We start from the raw sequence: 14,372 nt of genomic DNA, 5'->3' as shown, positions 1-14,372 counted from the left end.
ATTCAGCAACCTGAGGACAGACCATAATGTGCAGTCCAGGGTTGCCAGGTGTGTGTCACACAGCAGTGACCTGTACTAAATCATGACTAACATTACTAACAATAGTGTAATATTTACAAAGTAACCTCAGACATCTTGTTGTATTAACGCTATCAGCTATCAAGCTAGCAGTTTTGATAAATAATTAATTTACCAAGGTTTTAAAATAGTCCTGTGTTATCACTCATATGACATTAATTACCTACATAATGAACATCATAAAAAAATAATTAAAAAAAGCAAATAACATCTTCTATTCTGTGGGATGGGCTTCATGTTTGTAAAACATTTTTGGAAAATTATTTTGTGTGTATGATTGAGTTTGTAATTGCGTGCCTAAACTGTCTTTCCAAAACCTAGAAGTAGAGATAAACTAAGTCTCAGTAAGGTATAACACACTTGACGGTGTGTTGTTATAGGAAAATAATCAACAACAGAGAGGTGTGGTGCATCCTGGCACCAAGCGGAGTTACTTTTACCACCCTGAAGTTAAATATTTTTTCCAGAACAAAAATCATGCAATTCCTTTTAAAGCACATCAATTTGCCGACACTAGCAATTTTTTATTTATAACAGAATGACATTTACTTTTTATCCATTAATAGTTACATTTAATGTTGTGGAACAAGTTAGTTCCTGTTATCACTTATGTTATAGCAGGTATAAACAGTTCTTTCAATACATCAGCCTCTCTTTTTCTCTCTCTTGAAGTCAAATTAATAAGACAAAACTTGTTAATAAAACAAAGCTTATGTTTACTGCACCTGCAAATTGTGATGTAGACGAAAATAAGAAGTAGAAGATCACTAATTAAACGCTTAGTAATATTTTGGTTTTCTTCACCTTTACTTGACACGGTGTTATCTGTGTATTTGTTCAGGGTGAGTCCTCTGCATTGATCACGTTATGAGGCATAGATGAGTGTACATGTATGAGCAACATCCTGTTTAATCTTCTTTCTCTAACAGGCTGCCAGTGTGATGTGGGCGGGGCCATAGGGCGTGGCTGTGATGAGCTGACTGGTCAGTGCCAGTGCAGGAAGCACATGCGTGGCCGAACGTGCTCTGAGTAAGCACTTTATCACTGTTTTCAGAAATTAAATGCATTAACATTTCCCAAAACCTGAGGATTCTTTCACCAACATGATCACAATCACACACACACACACACAGTGTTCATCTCAGAAGTGCAACATTTCTGATTTATGAATCTCTTTTCACTCAGCTGCTATTTCTGTCACTGTTGTGCTGTTTTAGTGTGAGTCAGTTTATCTTCCTGATGAAACACACACTCACTCACTCCACTTTCTCCACTGTGTGTGTGTGTGTGTCGTAGGCCAGAGCCCAACTTCTACATCCCTGACCTCCATCATCTAAAGTTTGAGGCAGAGAATGGCATCACGCCCAATGCCCGGCCCGTGCGCTTCAGCTACGACCCAAACGAGTTCCCACAATTCAGCTGGAGAGGCTACGCTACACTCTCGCGCGCACAGGTAACAATAACACCTGATGCAGTGAGATCATTTCATCTGAGTTAGATATAAATTCACAAACACATACAAACAGACAAATCATTTATCTCATGAAGAGAATTAATGGCTTTTTGGCCTGCATTTTTTAACTTGATCAACATATCAGTAGAGTCCATTTTAGAACAAATTTTTTATATGAAGCAAACGCATATAAACGCAAAAGTTATTGATGTTTTATATTAGAGACACAGCATGGATTTCAGCTAATATACAGCACATATTGATATTAATACTGAAATTCAATATTGCATTATTACTTATTTATTTATTTATTTATTATTCCTTTCATCTTTCCTTCCTTCCTTTCTTCCACTCTTTCTTTCTTTCCTTCCCTCTCTCTCTTACTTTCTCTCTGTCCCTTCGATCCTTCCTTCCTGTCTTTGTTTCTCCCATCCTTCCTTCCTTCCTTCCTTCCTTTCTTCCTTCCTTATTTATTTATTTATTTATTTCCTTGAAGCATATTATTGTCTAAATTCATTTCAAAGGGAAATGATTTTTACTTTGCACCATGCATTAGAAGAATGACGAAACTGATAAATGAATAAAATATTTATTATTAATTATTAATTAATACTGCTCTTATCTAAATAAAAATGATACTATATACTGTATGCTGTAATATTTAATATACAGTATTGTTATGTACAGTGTATATTTCAATGCCTGCTTTATTGCAGCTATTCTCTGAGGAATGAATCTCTTACTTTTAGTTGCAGTAGAACTTTTTTGATCTGAATATAATCTGGAAATAATCATTTCTACTAATCATCAGCAGAGCAGTTCTTCTTTCAGACGAGATCTGCCATTACTGTGCAGCTTTTTACCTGGCTGTAATGCAGTTAAACGTGTGCAGTCATGATAAAGCTTTTGAGCTCTAACCCTGTCTCTTTTCTCAGCCAGAGGTGATGGTGTATGTCGTTGTCACCTCCCCTGGTCCCTTTACCGTAGTAATGCGCTACATGACCGCTGGCCTGCACACGCCCGTGCGTGGGAGAGTCTTACTGGTGGCGGGATCGAGCTTTTTCTCTCACTGCAGCTGTAAGTGATGAGCAGACTGACCATCATCATCATCATCATCATCACTATCATCACTATCTTGTGCTACATTCTTCCCTGTTTTTCTACTCATGAGATCCTTTTTCAGCTACTGTATTCGCTAAATAACAAAATAATTTCGTTAAGCGTTATCACTTACGTTATAGCAGCTATAAACATTTGTCCCATTTTTAATTCTCTTGAAGTTAATAACACACACACGAAAATTTAAATTAAAATTACAGCTTCACAAAGTGCTGACACGGGAGACTCCTTCTGTTAACTCCACGTATATGTTGTTACAATAGAAACGATCACAAGTGCATTAATTACATAGCTTGTAGTTGGACCTTCTCTTAAGAAGAAGAAGCCTTTATTTGTCACACACATACCACGGCACAGTGAAATTCTTTTCTTTGCATGTCCCAGCTTGTTGGGAATTTGGGGTCAGAGCACAGGGTCAGCCTTGATACAGCGCCCCTGGAGCAGAGAGGGTTAATGGCCTTGCTCAAGGCCCAATATTGGCAGCTTGGCAGTGCTAGGGCTTGAACCCCTGACCTTCTGATCAGTAACCCAGAGCCTTAACTGTTAAACCACCACTGCTGTTGTTATCAAAATGTAATCAACACCTTCTGTCCAATCAGAATTGAGAATTCGACAGTGCTGTAATATAATTCTCAATTAGTTGTTTGACATATTAGCATTAATTGATTATTATTATTATTATTATTAGTGCCAACGTGGTTAACGTAAGTCTAGTATAGACTGATCACATCTGAGCTCTGATCCGAAGATTGCATGATTTTGCCTCTTTCCTGCTTCCTCCTTCATGCTGGTGCTTTGCTTGCAGCTTGAGCTTGTTTGTCCTGCACTGAATGCTGGGAAATCAGGGCTGAAAATGAAGGAGAGGTTTTAAGGAAGGTTCACATTGAGTGGCCTGTGGCTCTGGAGTCCCCACTGTGGAGCTGTAGTTGAACACTGATGTGTATAACCTGACCCACCTGACCCTCAGCTAGTGTGTGTGTGAGTGTCCACATTTCACTTTCTCCCTTCAGAGTGAAGTGTGTGTGAGTGTGCATGCCAATGAGACGCACCCTCCTCACTTCCTCATGCTGCTGCGCTACGCTAATCCTAACGGAGCCCACGTGAGCGGCAGAGTCACCGTCACCCGCACCCGGGGCACACCAGGTACTCCTGTCTGTCTGTCTGTCTGTCCGTCTGTCTTTCTGTCTGTCTCTGACTTAGTGTCTGTGAATATGTCTCTTGAGTTTGTATATCTGTTAAAAACACACCCTCCACCATCGCTTTTTGTCTCTATGTCTGTCTGCATATACAGTATAGATGTAACTCTATAGCCTTGTCTGTCTGTCTGTCAGTCTTTCTGGTTGTCTGTGTAAATATAGATATAACTCTATATATATATCTGTGTGTGTGTGTGTACATATATATATATATATATATATATATATATATATATATATATATATATATATGAATATATATATATGAATATATATATATATATATATATATATATATATATATATATATATATATATATATATATATATATATAAAATTGCTCTCCCCCTGTACTTACTGGTCTGAACATGATACCCATATAAACCTAAACCAGATTTCATGCGTTATTAACACGGCACTCTAAACAGCACAATCTCCTGCTTTCACGGGGAGGATTAAAACACAACAAGCAGCTTGTGTGTGTGTGTGTGTGTGTGTGTGTGTGTGTGTGTGTGTGTGTGTGCGTGTGTGTGCGTGCGTGTGTGTGTGTGCATGTGTTAATAACTGGGATCATTTTTATTCAGAATCGAGTTACACATAATGAAATAAATGGTATGTTGCTTTGTACTATGAACTCCATCTACATGTAGTGAACTGTTTTCTACAGAGAACAGCACAAATTAACCATAACATGGGCACAATTTATTAATATTTTAAACTCTAAATAGCAAAATGAAAGCATGAAAAATGTACAGTACGAGTTCATGATTTCTATTTACTCCATTGGAACAAAAAATAAAAATAGAATCTAGGTTTGTAAACCTCTATCTGTCTAAATCTACACTGTATTGCAATTAACAGCAGAGAGAATAAATGCAGGCTGCTTCATCAGTCCTCGTTGTGTATCTGTGTAATTTTATCGACCCAGAAAATCAACATAAGCACCTATGTGAGCTAAATCTGAATACAAAAAACTTCACTTGCTTAAATATTAATGTAACCTTTGAAATTAAGTCACCAGCTCCGAATATGTCTCACATCATCACAGTGTTACGGAAACGTTAAACACCAACATGCACACTGTTGGATGATGTACCAAGCTGTTAGTCCTGATTTTAGAGCTCAGGAAATGAAATACACTGATGAAGTATAGTGGCGTCAAATAGCTCAAGTCTCTATAAAAACTTTAGTATTTAGTCTTTAGTTTATTCTATTTTGCACAAAACAGATCACACACCTGCTACCAGGAATATCCCTGAGCACAAGAAGGGTTTTTTTGTGTCGCACAAATATTATTAATAATTGAAATGTAAAAAAAAATTATGGAGTATTGATGATGTTGCAGTTATACAGTATTATAAAATTAAGAAATGATCCATGTCAGGGCTGAGTGAAGTACAGAACAGAACAATCCTACTTTTTTTTTTTGTTTAAACCTACTTTTAATCCTATGTAAACTTACTGTAATGTAGAGATTGGTCTTTTTTCTTCTGTAGGGTCTGGAGATAGTAAAGAGGTGCTGTTTCCTCCCAGCCACTCTCCTGCGTTCCTCACCGTTCCCGGAGACGGATTCGCCCAGCCTTTCACTCTCAGCGTGGGAAAGTGGATCGTGTGTGTGCAGGCTGAGGGAATCCTGCTGGTTAGTTTCCGTTTCTTATTTTAGTTAAAAGTTGTGATATGAATTGACATTCTTATATAATATCTTGGTGGTCTTGATTCATTAAGACATTTTATTTTCATGAGTCACCAAAAACCGCTATGTTCATTTTCTCAGTTGATATTTAAAGGCCCTGGAATTATCCAGTTTTATTGGACAATTTTGTGATATTAAAATACTGAACTGTGAGCCAGTGAGGAGGTCAAAGCAGATACGACCGAGTCTACCATTTCCGCGTGCAATATTTGTATATTAGGATGATAAATGTGTTGTGTGTTGTGTAGTCTGTGTTGCATATATATCTTAATTTGTGTGTGTGTATGTATATATATATATATATATATATATATATATATATATATATATATATATATATATATATATATATATATATATATATATATATATATATATATATTTATACAGGACTGTGCAAAAGTCTTAGGCACCCTATTTTTTTTTTTAGTATAAACTTTGTTATAGATTTTTATTTTATGACTTCTACGTTATTGATTCAGTGCAAAAACATTTTAGAAAAATGTTTGTATGTCAGTAAAGAAAGCAGCAGATTACATAAGAGACACTTTTCAGACAAAAAAAACATAATGAAGGCTGCTGCGTTTTACTGCAAAAATAAGAAGCAAGTGTGATAGTCAAAGTCTCCAGAAGAACTGTGGCTGATTCTGCAAGATGCTCAGTAACACCTACAGCTCATTTCCTTATAAAACTGCACACACTGCACCTGAGACAAAGGATCATCACACCAAATATTGACTTTGTTTCAGTTATTACTGTTTAATGCTCTTTATAGTATTTTTTTAAATGTAGAAACATTTAGTTTCATTATTTTTGAAGGCATCTTTGCTCTACAGAATTTCTTTGCATGTGCCTAAGACTTTTGTACAGTACTGTATATGGCGAATAAAATGATTTTTATATCCTCAGATCAAAAATGTTAAAGAATTTATTCTTGAATAATAAGTTACGACTTTAAAATTCATATGTTTTTATAATTTATGTAAACAATTATTGGGAGTTGCTGCAGGCTTTTGTACCTCATTAAAATTTGGTAGACCAGAAATAACTAACCTGAACTAACCTAAACTAAATTAAATTAAACGTATCAACCAGTGTAACTTTCTGACTTTTTCACCTTCTCACTTTTTAGATCAGAATCGTTGTTATTTTTTGTTGATCAGGATCCCACTGAAATTGAAATAATGTTAAATAAATGCACAATTAGCATGTGTGTGTTGTGTTACAGGACTACTTGGTGCTACTGCCCAGTGCGTACTATGAAGCTAGGATTCTGCAGCAGGAGATCACAGAGCCGTGTACCTACCAGTCCAGAGACGGCAAGTACGTGTGAAATCATGTCTGATTTTCTCTAGATCGTGAACACACAATAAGTTTGGATGACGGCTGGATCCCAAAGCCAGAGTGCACTCTCATTAAATGCGTCGTTTATTAAAACTAAACAGCTTTGTTAAATATTTCAGTGACCAGATTACATCATTATTCTTCACTAATAAAAGTCTATAGGTTCGTCTCTTTTCTATTTGAAAGAAATATATGTTTTTACATAATAAAAGTTCTCAGTTTGAAGTGACATTCTTAGCTAATATGTATCAGCTGCATCATTTTTATTCATTTATTCATTAATAACACATTTATAAATAGAAATACATCGTAATAGTCGACTAAGGTTTTTGGCCCATACTTTAGGTGGTTCTGTTGCTATTAAAGGTTGCAAATCAAATACTTTGCCTTTTATTTATTTATATTTATTTATACAGAGAACTTTAAATTTTTATTGATTTATGTTTATTGTGACGTCACACTTACACAGTTATACAGGGGTAAAAAGTATAAAAAGACAAGTGAAATTCTTCAAGCAGTCAGTTAATATAATTTATATCATAATTTAAAAATTAAAAAAATAATTTGAAAAGGTTGAACTGTATAATATTCTATTTTATCTTTTTTAAATACTGTTCAGAATTTGCAATACTCATATACTGTACGTATAGTTAATTCATTATTTATTGTATTTTTACCATAAATATTACTATTGTCTTTGTTTGTAGTGTACTGTATTATGCTCAGATGGTCAGATTGATTTTGTTTGCCATGTGCCCCAACTGCAGCTGTCTCCTCTACAAGCACGTGCCGTTGGACGGCTTCCCGTCAGCGTTGGCGTCTCAGAGCCTGGGCTCTACACAGAGACACAGCCGCATACAACAGCCCACTGCCGACCATCCCGAGCTGGTGTCCGTCAATGGCAGACAGGTGGGAGATTAGGATAATTACAGGCCACTAGGTATGCACACACACACAGCATGCATGTACAACAAACCCAGACAGACACACACATGTGTTTCTCACAGGTAGGATGAGTCACTTTAACACCTTTAAACTCTGTTATGGTTATGAGATATTCATCTACAGTGAATCAAGGGAAGTCCAGCAGGCTTTATCATCATTCTGCTTATCATAGGCAGAAGCAATGTTACACCAAATGCGCTATATATGTATGTATATATACAGTACTGTGCAAATGTCTTAGGCACCCTATTTTTTTAGTACAAACTTTGTTAGATTTTTATTTTATGACTTCTACATTATTGATTCAGTACAAAAACATTTTAGATTTCCAGCACAAAATTAAATGTTATAGAAAAATGTTTGTATGTCTGTAAAGAAAGCAGCATATTACATAAGAGACACTTTTCAGACAAAAAAACATAATGCTCATTTCCTTATAAAACTGCACACATTGTACCTGAGATTAGTATTTTTTGTTTTAAAAGCAAAGGATCGTCACACCATATATTGACTTTGTTTCATTTATTACTGTTTACCGTGCTTTATAGTATTTTTTTCTAATGTAGAAACATTTAAGTTCATTATTTTTGAAGGCATCTTTGCTCTACAGCATTTCTTTGCATGTGCTTAAGACTTTTGCACAGTACTGTGTGTGTGTATGTGTGTGTGTATGTGTGTGTATATATGTATATATATATATATATATATATATATATATATATATATATATATATATATATATATATATATATATATATATATATATATATACACATACACATACACATACAATAAATTATACAGATTCCGATTTTTGATCCTCGAGTATTTGGTGATACCAAGTACTGATGCCAACTCCTTATGACAAAATGACTCAACAGGTGCCAAATCCTGATCATTATACTATTTTTTTATTTTTTTTTTTTTTTTGCGAATCCAGTGTTCTGCAAATGGTACTACACTTCAGTGAATTACTTTTCACTGGTGATTTAACTCCACTTTTCAATGGTTTCCAAGCAATCATAAAATAACACCAAATACGAATAGCTACAATCTATAAAAAAGGTGTCTATAGAGCATTTTAATGTTCAAGTATCAGTTAAAATGGAAGTTCACAGAAAACACACATGGGGCCTGAATGAAGTTTAACCCTTTAGGCAAAATCAGAACCAATGGTACTTTGCTATATAGTGTTTGCAAATTTAAGGTTCTTCTTAAGAAATAAAGAAGCTACACTTCACTTTGGCGCTGTCATGTGAGAATGTGTCACGTTTTTCTAACAACTGTTGTTGAACATTACCATGTATGGAGCTTGAAAGCTGACAAAAGTATTTGAATGTGAATTTGAATTCTATATGTGTGACATCACAATTTTTTTTTTCTGTGGCGTATTTCATATATTTACATTTCGAATCTATGTTTCTTTTTCCTTTTTTTTGAAATTGCTAGGGGTAAGATTTCAGATCTGAAAAATTCAGCGCCCTAAATACAAATCCCAAAAAATTCAAATTTCAAAAATAGAAATCCCTGAAATTCTAATCTCAAAAACAGCATTTAACAAAAAACCACTCCAAATATGTCTACTTTTCCCTGGGATTCCAGGATGGCTCACATTTGACCTAATTTCCATAAAATCTGTATTTTTGAGATTTGAATTTTGGGATTTATATTTAGGGTTCTGAATTTTTCAGACGGAAATCTGAAATCTTACCCATAGCAATTTCAAAACAGAGGAAAAACATCACAGAAAAATAGAATTTTATGTGACATGTTCAAATACTCAAATATATCAAATTTATATTCAAATACTTTTGTCATGTTCCTTGCTTCTTTGCATGGGCTTGAATAAAACCGCTGGTGTATTTTATCTTTAAATGCTTTATTAAATTGGGGTTATTGAAGTCTTTGCTGGTAAGCTTGTAAATGCACACGTGTTTGTATAGTCACACCACATCTGTCTTTTTCCAGCTGCGGCTGACGCTGCACGTCCCTGAGTCCGGCTCCCATGTCCTGGTTCTGGAATACGCCAACGAAGTGGATGCAACCCAGAACGTTAATGTCTATATCGGTGGACAACCAGAGGACCAAGTTCAAACCAGAGCTAACATCTACAGCTGTGCTTATAGGTGTGTTTATTATATGACCCATTTAATTATGGGACATCTCAAAGAGAAATAAATTCCCAGTGTAAAACTGTTAGTCCTTGGAAAAACACACACACACACACACACATACACAAATATAAATAAAAAGTGCTTTCCATAAATATTGTTTATATTGTAATAGAGATGAAGTGATATTGATATTATCAGATGATGTAAGTTGGCTTGTTTCAATTGAAGAACCATTGTAGTGGAATTCAGAAAAAGACGTGAGGGTCCAGATTCAGGTTTAAAATCTAAATTTTGAAAAATGTTCTGCTCTGTAGCTTCCTCTGTCGCTCTGTGGTGGTGGACGGACAAAACCGCATCGCTCACTTTCTGCTTCCCCCCAAGGCTGAGATTCTTCTGCAGTCCCCCACGCGCTCAGTCCTGCTGGTGAGAGATCGCTGTTATGATTTTCTGACTACTGTTGGACCTTTTGTGCTGGGTTGCCAGATCTGTGTGACAAAAGCAGATTAAATAGCCTTGTATGAAAATTTTGAGAGATGAGAAAACAAGCTGGACTAAGAGTAATCCTCTTACCATGTACATGTAAAATTGAAGAGTTGGAGAGCCTACAAGTGCATCGTGTTATGCAATCCTCTAATGTGAGTATTGTGTAATGACTTGATCTTTTGCTGGTTTTTCCTCCCACAGTATCGAGTGTACGCCATCCCTTCTGATGAGTTCACCATGGAGCTCGTCCAGCCCACGGTGCTCTGCGTCTCGCACCATGGCCGATTCACAGAGGACAGGTGTGGTTCTTGAAAAAAGTTTCATTTCCTGTTCAGGAAAAGAGAGTCCTCTTGTCCTTTAATTTTAACCCCACCCACCCCCACCCCAAGGGTTGTTGAGAATAAAATAGAAAACAAAGCAGGCAACACTTTAAAGTAAGAGCGTCACATGGGACAGCGAGTACATTTACTGCACATGCAGTCTGATAATGTGTTTGAAATCGGACTGAGACTTTAATCAGAATAGAAAGTTCTTCATGTTCACGCCTAAATCAGAACAGAGTAAGTCAACTGACGCAAAACCAAGGGCTGAATTCTTTCTAGCCCAAACTGTAGATTCTGCCTATCAGTCACAATCATGTCAGGTGATCACATAGAGTGACACGCCCGCGTAGATTTGATCTCCATTTGGGTGTAAAGAATGGGAATGAGGTGGATTATTTACTTTATCATCCTTTTTTCTCCCAAAATAACTTTGAAGGAGAGACTAGAAGTTGGATAGACTAAGCACATATTGTCCAAACAAAGTACAAATCATACAGTAAGTTTAGTTTTTTGTTTGGTATAAGGTGTTTGGTATTTGGAGGAAACACAGCATGACCCCAGTAGGGCATTAGGGACTTAAAACACTTAAAATCATTGTTCATTTATTCATTTGTCCATCTTCGGTAAGCTCTTTATCCTTATCCCGGGAACACCCTGGGTGGGACGCCAGTCCATTGTAGGGCATCATGCACACACGAAATCACACTTGGGGGCAATTTAGAGTCATCAGTCCATCTACAGGTGGACGGTGGGAGGAAACCAGAGAACACTGAAGAAGCCCACATGAACATATAGAGAACGTGTGAATCTCCACACTCGAGCTCATGATCACATCTGAAACCCTGGAGCTGTGAGGTGGCAATGTTACAGACTCTCAGAAAGTTCACAATGAATTTATGTAGATTGATGAAGTACAGGAAGGTGAAAAAAAACAGCACCACACCAATGTACTCAGTTAAGCTCAGGATGTAGGCAGTGCTGGACTCCTGAAGCCGAACAGGATCTGTTCCTCTGAATCATTCTTTTTTATTTCCTAGTGTATATGGTTTCTCTCCTAGGGGTGTTGAGTGTAAAATAGAAACGAGCCCACACTACAAAACAGGGAAGTCTTTAACCAAATATTTTGAAGGTTGTGTGGGATCTCAAAAATAGAACTGAAACTCTCCTGCTCTACACAAAAAAAATAATGTAGCCATTTCCAGCAGTCAATTTTTATACAGGAGTTTAACATAATAGTTGTGGTTTAGCGTGTAGATAAGCACACATACTTAAACATGTACTCAAACAATCATGTTTTAACAGTCATGTTAACAGTTGTGGAAGCACAACTCAAATCCGCCCAGGTACTTAACTTTCTGTCTCCCTGCTTTTGATCTTTTCAGAAAGCAGTCATATTTCAGTAAGTAGGAAAAAAAGCACATCTGTGGTGCAGGCGTGGCTGCTTACATTCCACACACGGGACTGAGTGTCTCACCTGGAGCACAATATTCCTCCATTTATCATCTCTAACCCGCCTCGCTGTGTTTCTGTGTCTGTTCTTGATCAGAGGGCCGTAGGCCAGGCGTAATAACAGAGCATTAACTTAATAAGAAACCATCATGTAGAGAAACACATCACTGTTACGATATTTATTTTGTTTGTCTCAGCAAATAGGAAACAGGTTGAATGGTTTGGTTCTGGGTTGTTTGGCAGATGTTCTTATTTGAAAATGAGACACGAGTCTTCAGAAAGCTGCTGACACTGTACACAGTGACGATCCAGAGCTGTTTGAGCTAATAGGTAAATAAATTAAAATAAAAAAATCACAAAGCAATCAATCAACCAATCAATGTTTAAAAGAAAATAAGTTAAATTTAGAATAAATACTAAAAAAGTAGAAGATCCCCTGAAGAAACTGGCCAAAGAACAAGAAAAAAGCATTCCATGTAGCACTCTTAAAGATTTAATGCTTTAACAGGTAACGTCTTATAGCGCTCTGATTCTGTATAGCACTCTGGTTGGATCCACAGTGGAAATCCTTAAAGGTTCTCTGTAGTACCCTTTAACCAAGTGTGTCCCTTTCAGGAGTTGCCCATTTTACAGGGATGCAATTAAAAATAAGAACCCATAACTATCCAAAGAACCCATACTTTCTTAGAAAAAAATGGCTTCATTTAGCACAACACAGGCTTTTGCAGTTTGTTCCACCCTTAAAAGGTCTATGTAGAACCCTACAAAAGAGGATTTCCCATTTAGAAAAGGGCTGAACGTAGAACCCCTTTCTGAATCTATGAACCCATACCTACCCGAAAGAACATTTACATTCTTATCACGCTGAGATGTTCTTCAGTCCTGCCTCTGTGGGAACCCTTAAAAGTTCTATGTAGTAACCTCTAACAGAATTCCAAAGAACCAAAGAACCCTTGAGGAACCCTGTTTCAAGAGTGTAGTTATATGCAATATGAAAGATAAAGGCATAAGCTTAGTACAGCATCCAAGAACATGAAGAACCGTGTGTGTATGTGTGTGTGAGTGTGTGAGAGAGAGAGACTCAAATCCTAGCTTTAAGGCAAAACATGAGTGAACCCATTACACACATCTCTAAAAATACATCCACTCTTTGTCTTCGAATGAGAAAAGGAAGAGCTTTGTGTGTGTGTGTGTTTCTTGTTTCTTGGTGCAAGTGCTCCACTACAGGGAAGTACATGTACGTTTCCTATTGTTAGATGCCTTTCATAGAGCATGTAACTACACTGTTAAAAGCAGCAGTTCCTGAAGGGTTCTTCGGATAGTTAAGGGTGCCTAGCTTGCTAAAGGAATTCTACTTGGAAGCCTTTCTAGAAGGGAAACCCTCAGTTTGTGTGGATGTGCAATATGTAGAACCCTTAAAGTTTCACCCAGATAGACAAATAGAAAAACCCTTTATGACGCCCTTTATTTAGATGGAAACTTTTTGTCCTCAGGTGTGTTAGAGTTCTTGGGCTAGTTCTGGTTTTCTTAGCTTCGTAAAGGTGGAACCCGTTTCTAAAAAGGAAACCTTCTATTGTATGGATTTATGTAGGGACAACATGAAGAAAACCTTTGTGTTTTTTAGGTGTTTAATAGTTCTTTATATAGTAATTGGGTTTTAACTTGGAAAAAGTGTTGTGCTAGGAACCCTTCTTTAAAAAACAGGGTTAGGGTTCTACATAGAACCTTTAGGCATTCCCCCTGAGGAACAAATCCTTTAGGATGCTAGATGGAAACTTTTCCCCTAAGGACTGTTAGGGTTCTTTGGCTAGTTCTGGTTTCTTAGCTTCTTGAAGAAAACGTCTTGGCTTCCTAAAGAACACTTCTCACAGCCCTTTATGACCAAGAACTCTTTTGGTGGCTCAACAGTTAAGGCTCAGGGTTACTGATCAGAAGGTTGGGGGTTCAAGCCCCAACACCGCAAAGCTGCCACTGTTGGGCCCTTGAGCAAGGCCCTTAACCCTCTCTGCTCCAGAGGCACTGTATAATGGCTGACCCTGCGCTCTGACCCCAGATTCCTAACAAGATGGGATATGTGAAAAAAGAATTTCATCGTGCCGTAAAGTATATGTGACAAATAAAGACGACTTCTTCTTCTTTCCCCTAAAGACTGTGCAGGTTCTGTGGCTAGTTCT

General features: G+C 36.9%; 1 protein-coding gene across 3 annotated transcripts in view; it reads left to right on the top strand.

Annotated features, from left to right (window-relative positions):
• The window catches only part of LOC113526350 (laminin subunit alpha-3), a 106,087-nt gene that overhangs the window by 39,210 nt on the left and 52,505 nt on the right, over window positions 1–14,372 (top strand). For 2 of the 3 annotated variants that reach the window (XM_053233137.1, XM_053233139.1), the window contains exons 20-28: window positions 1,008–1,107; window positions 1,375–1,531; window positions 2,467–2,608; window positions 5,344–5,486; window positions 6,769–6,863; window positions 7,652–7,793; window positions 9,798–9,955; window positions 10,258–10,366; window positions 10,628–10,725. In XM_053233137.1, the coding sequence (XP_053089112.1) occupies window positions 1,008–1,107; window positions 1,375–1,531; window positions 2,467–2,608; window positions 5,344–5,486; window positions 6,769–6,863; window positions 7,652–7,793; window positions 9,798–9,955; window positions 10,258–10,366; window positions 10,628–10,725 (1,144 nt within the window). Of the gene's footprint in view, window positions 1–1,007; window positions 1,108–1,374; window positions 1,532–2,466; window positions 2,609–3,660; window positions 3,794–5,343; window positions 5,487–6,768; window positions 6,864–7,651; window positions 7,794–9,797; window positions 9,956–10,257; window positions 10,367–10,627; window positions 10,726–14,372 lie in introns of all 3 variants that reach the window. The other variant, XM_053233138.1, reaches the window with a different exon arrangement.

The sequence above is a fragment of the Pangasianodon hypophthalmus genome, chromosome 4 (genome assembly GCF_027358585.1).
Source record: "Pangasianodon hypophthalmus isolate fPanHyp1 chromosome 4, fPanHyp1.pri, whole genome shotgun sequence".
NCBI lineage: Eukaryota > Metazoa > Chordata > Actinopteri > Siluriformes > Pangasiidae > Pangasianodon > Pangasianodon hypophthalmus.
Note: the sequence above shows the minus strand (reverse complement) of the source record. Positions and strands in the feature narration are given on the sequence as shown.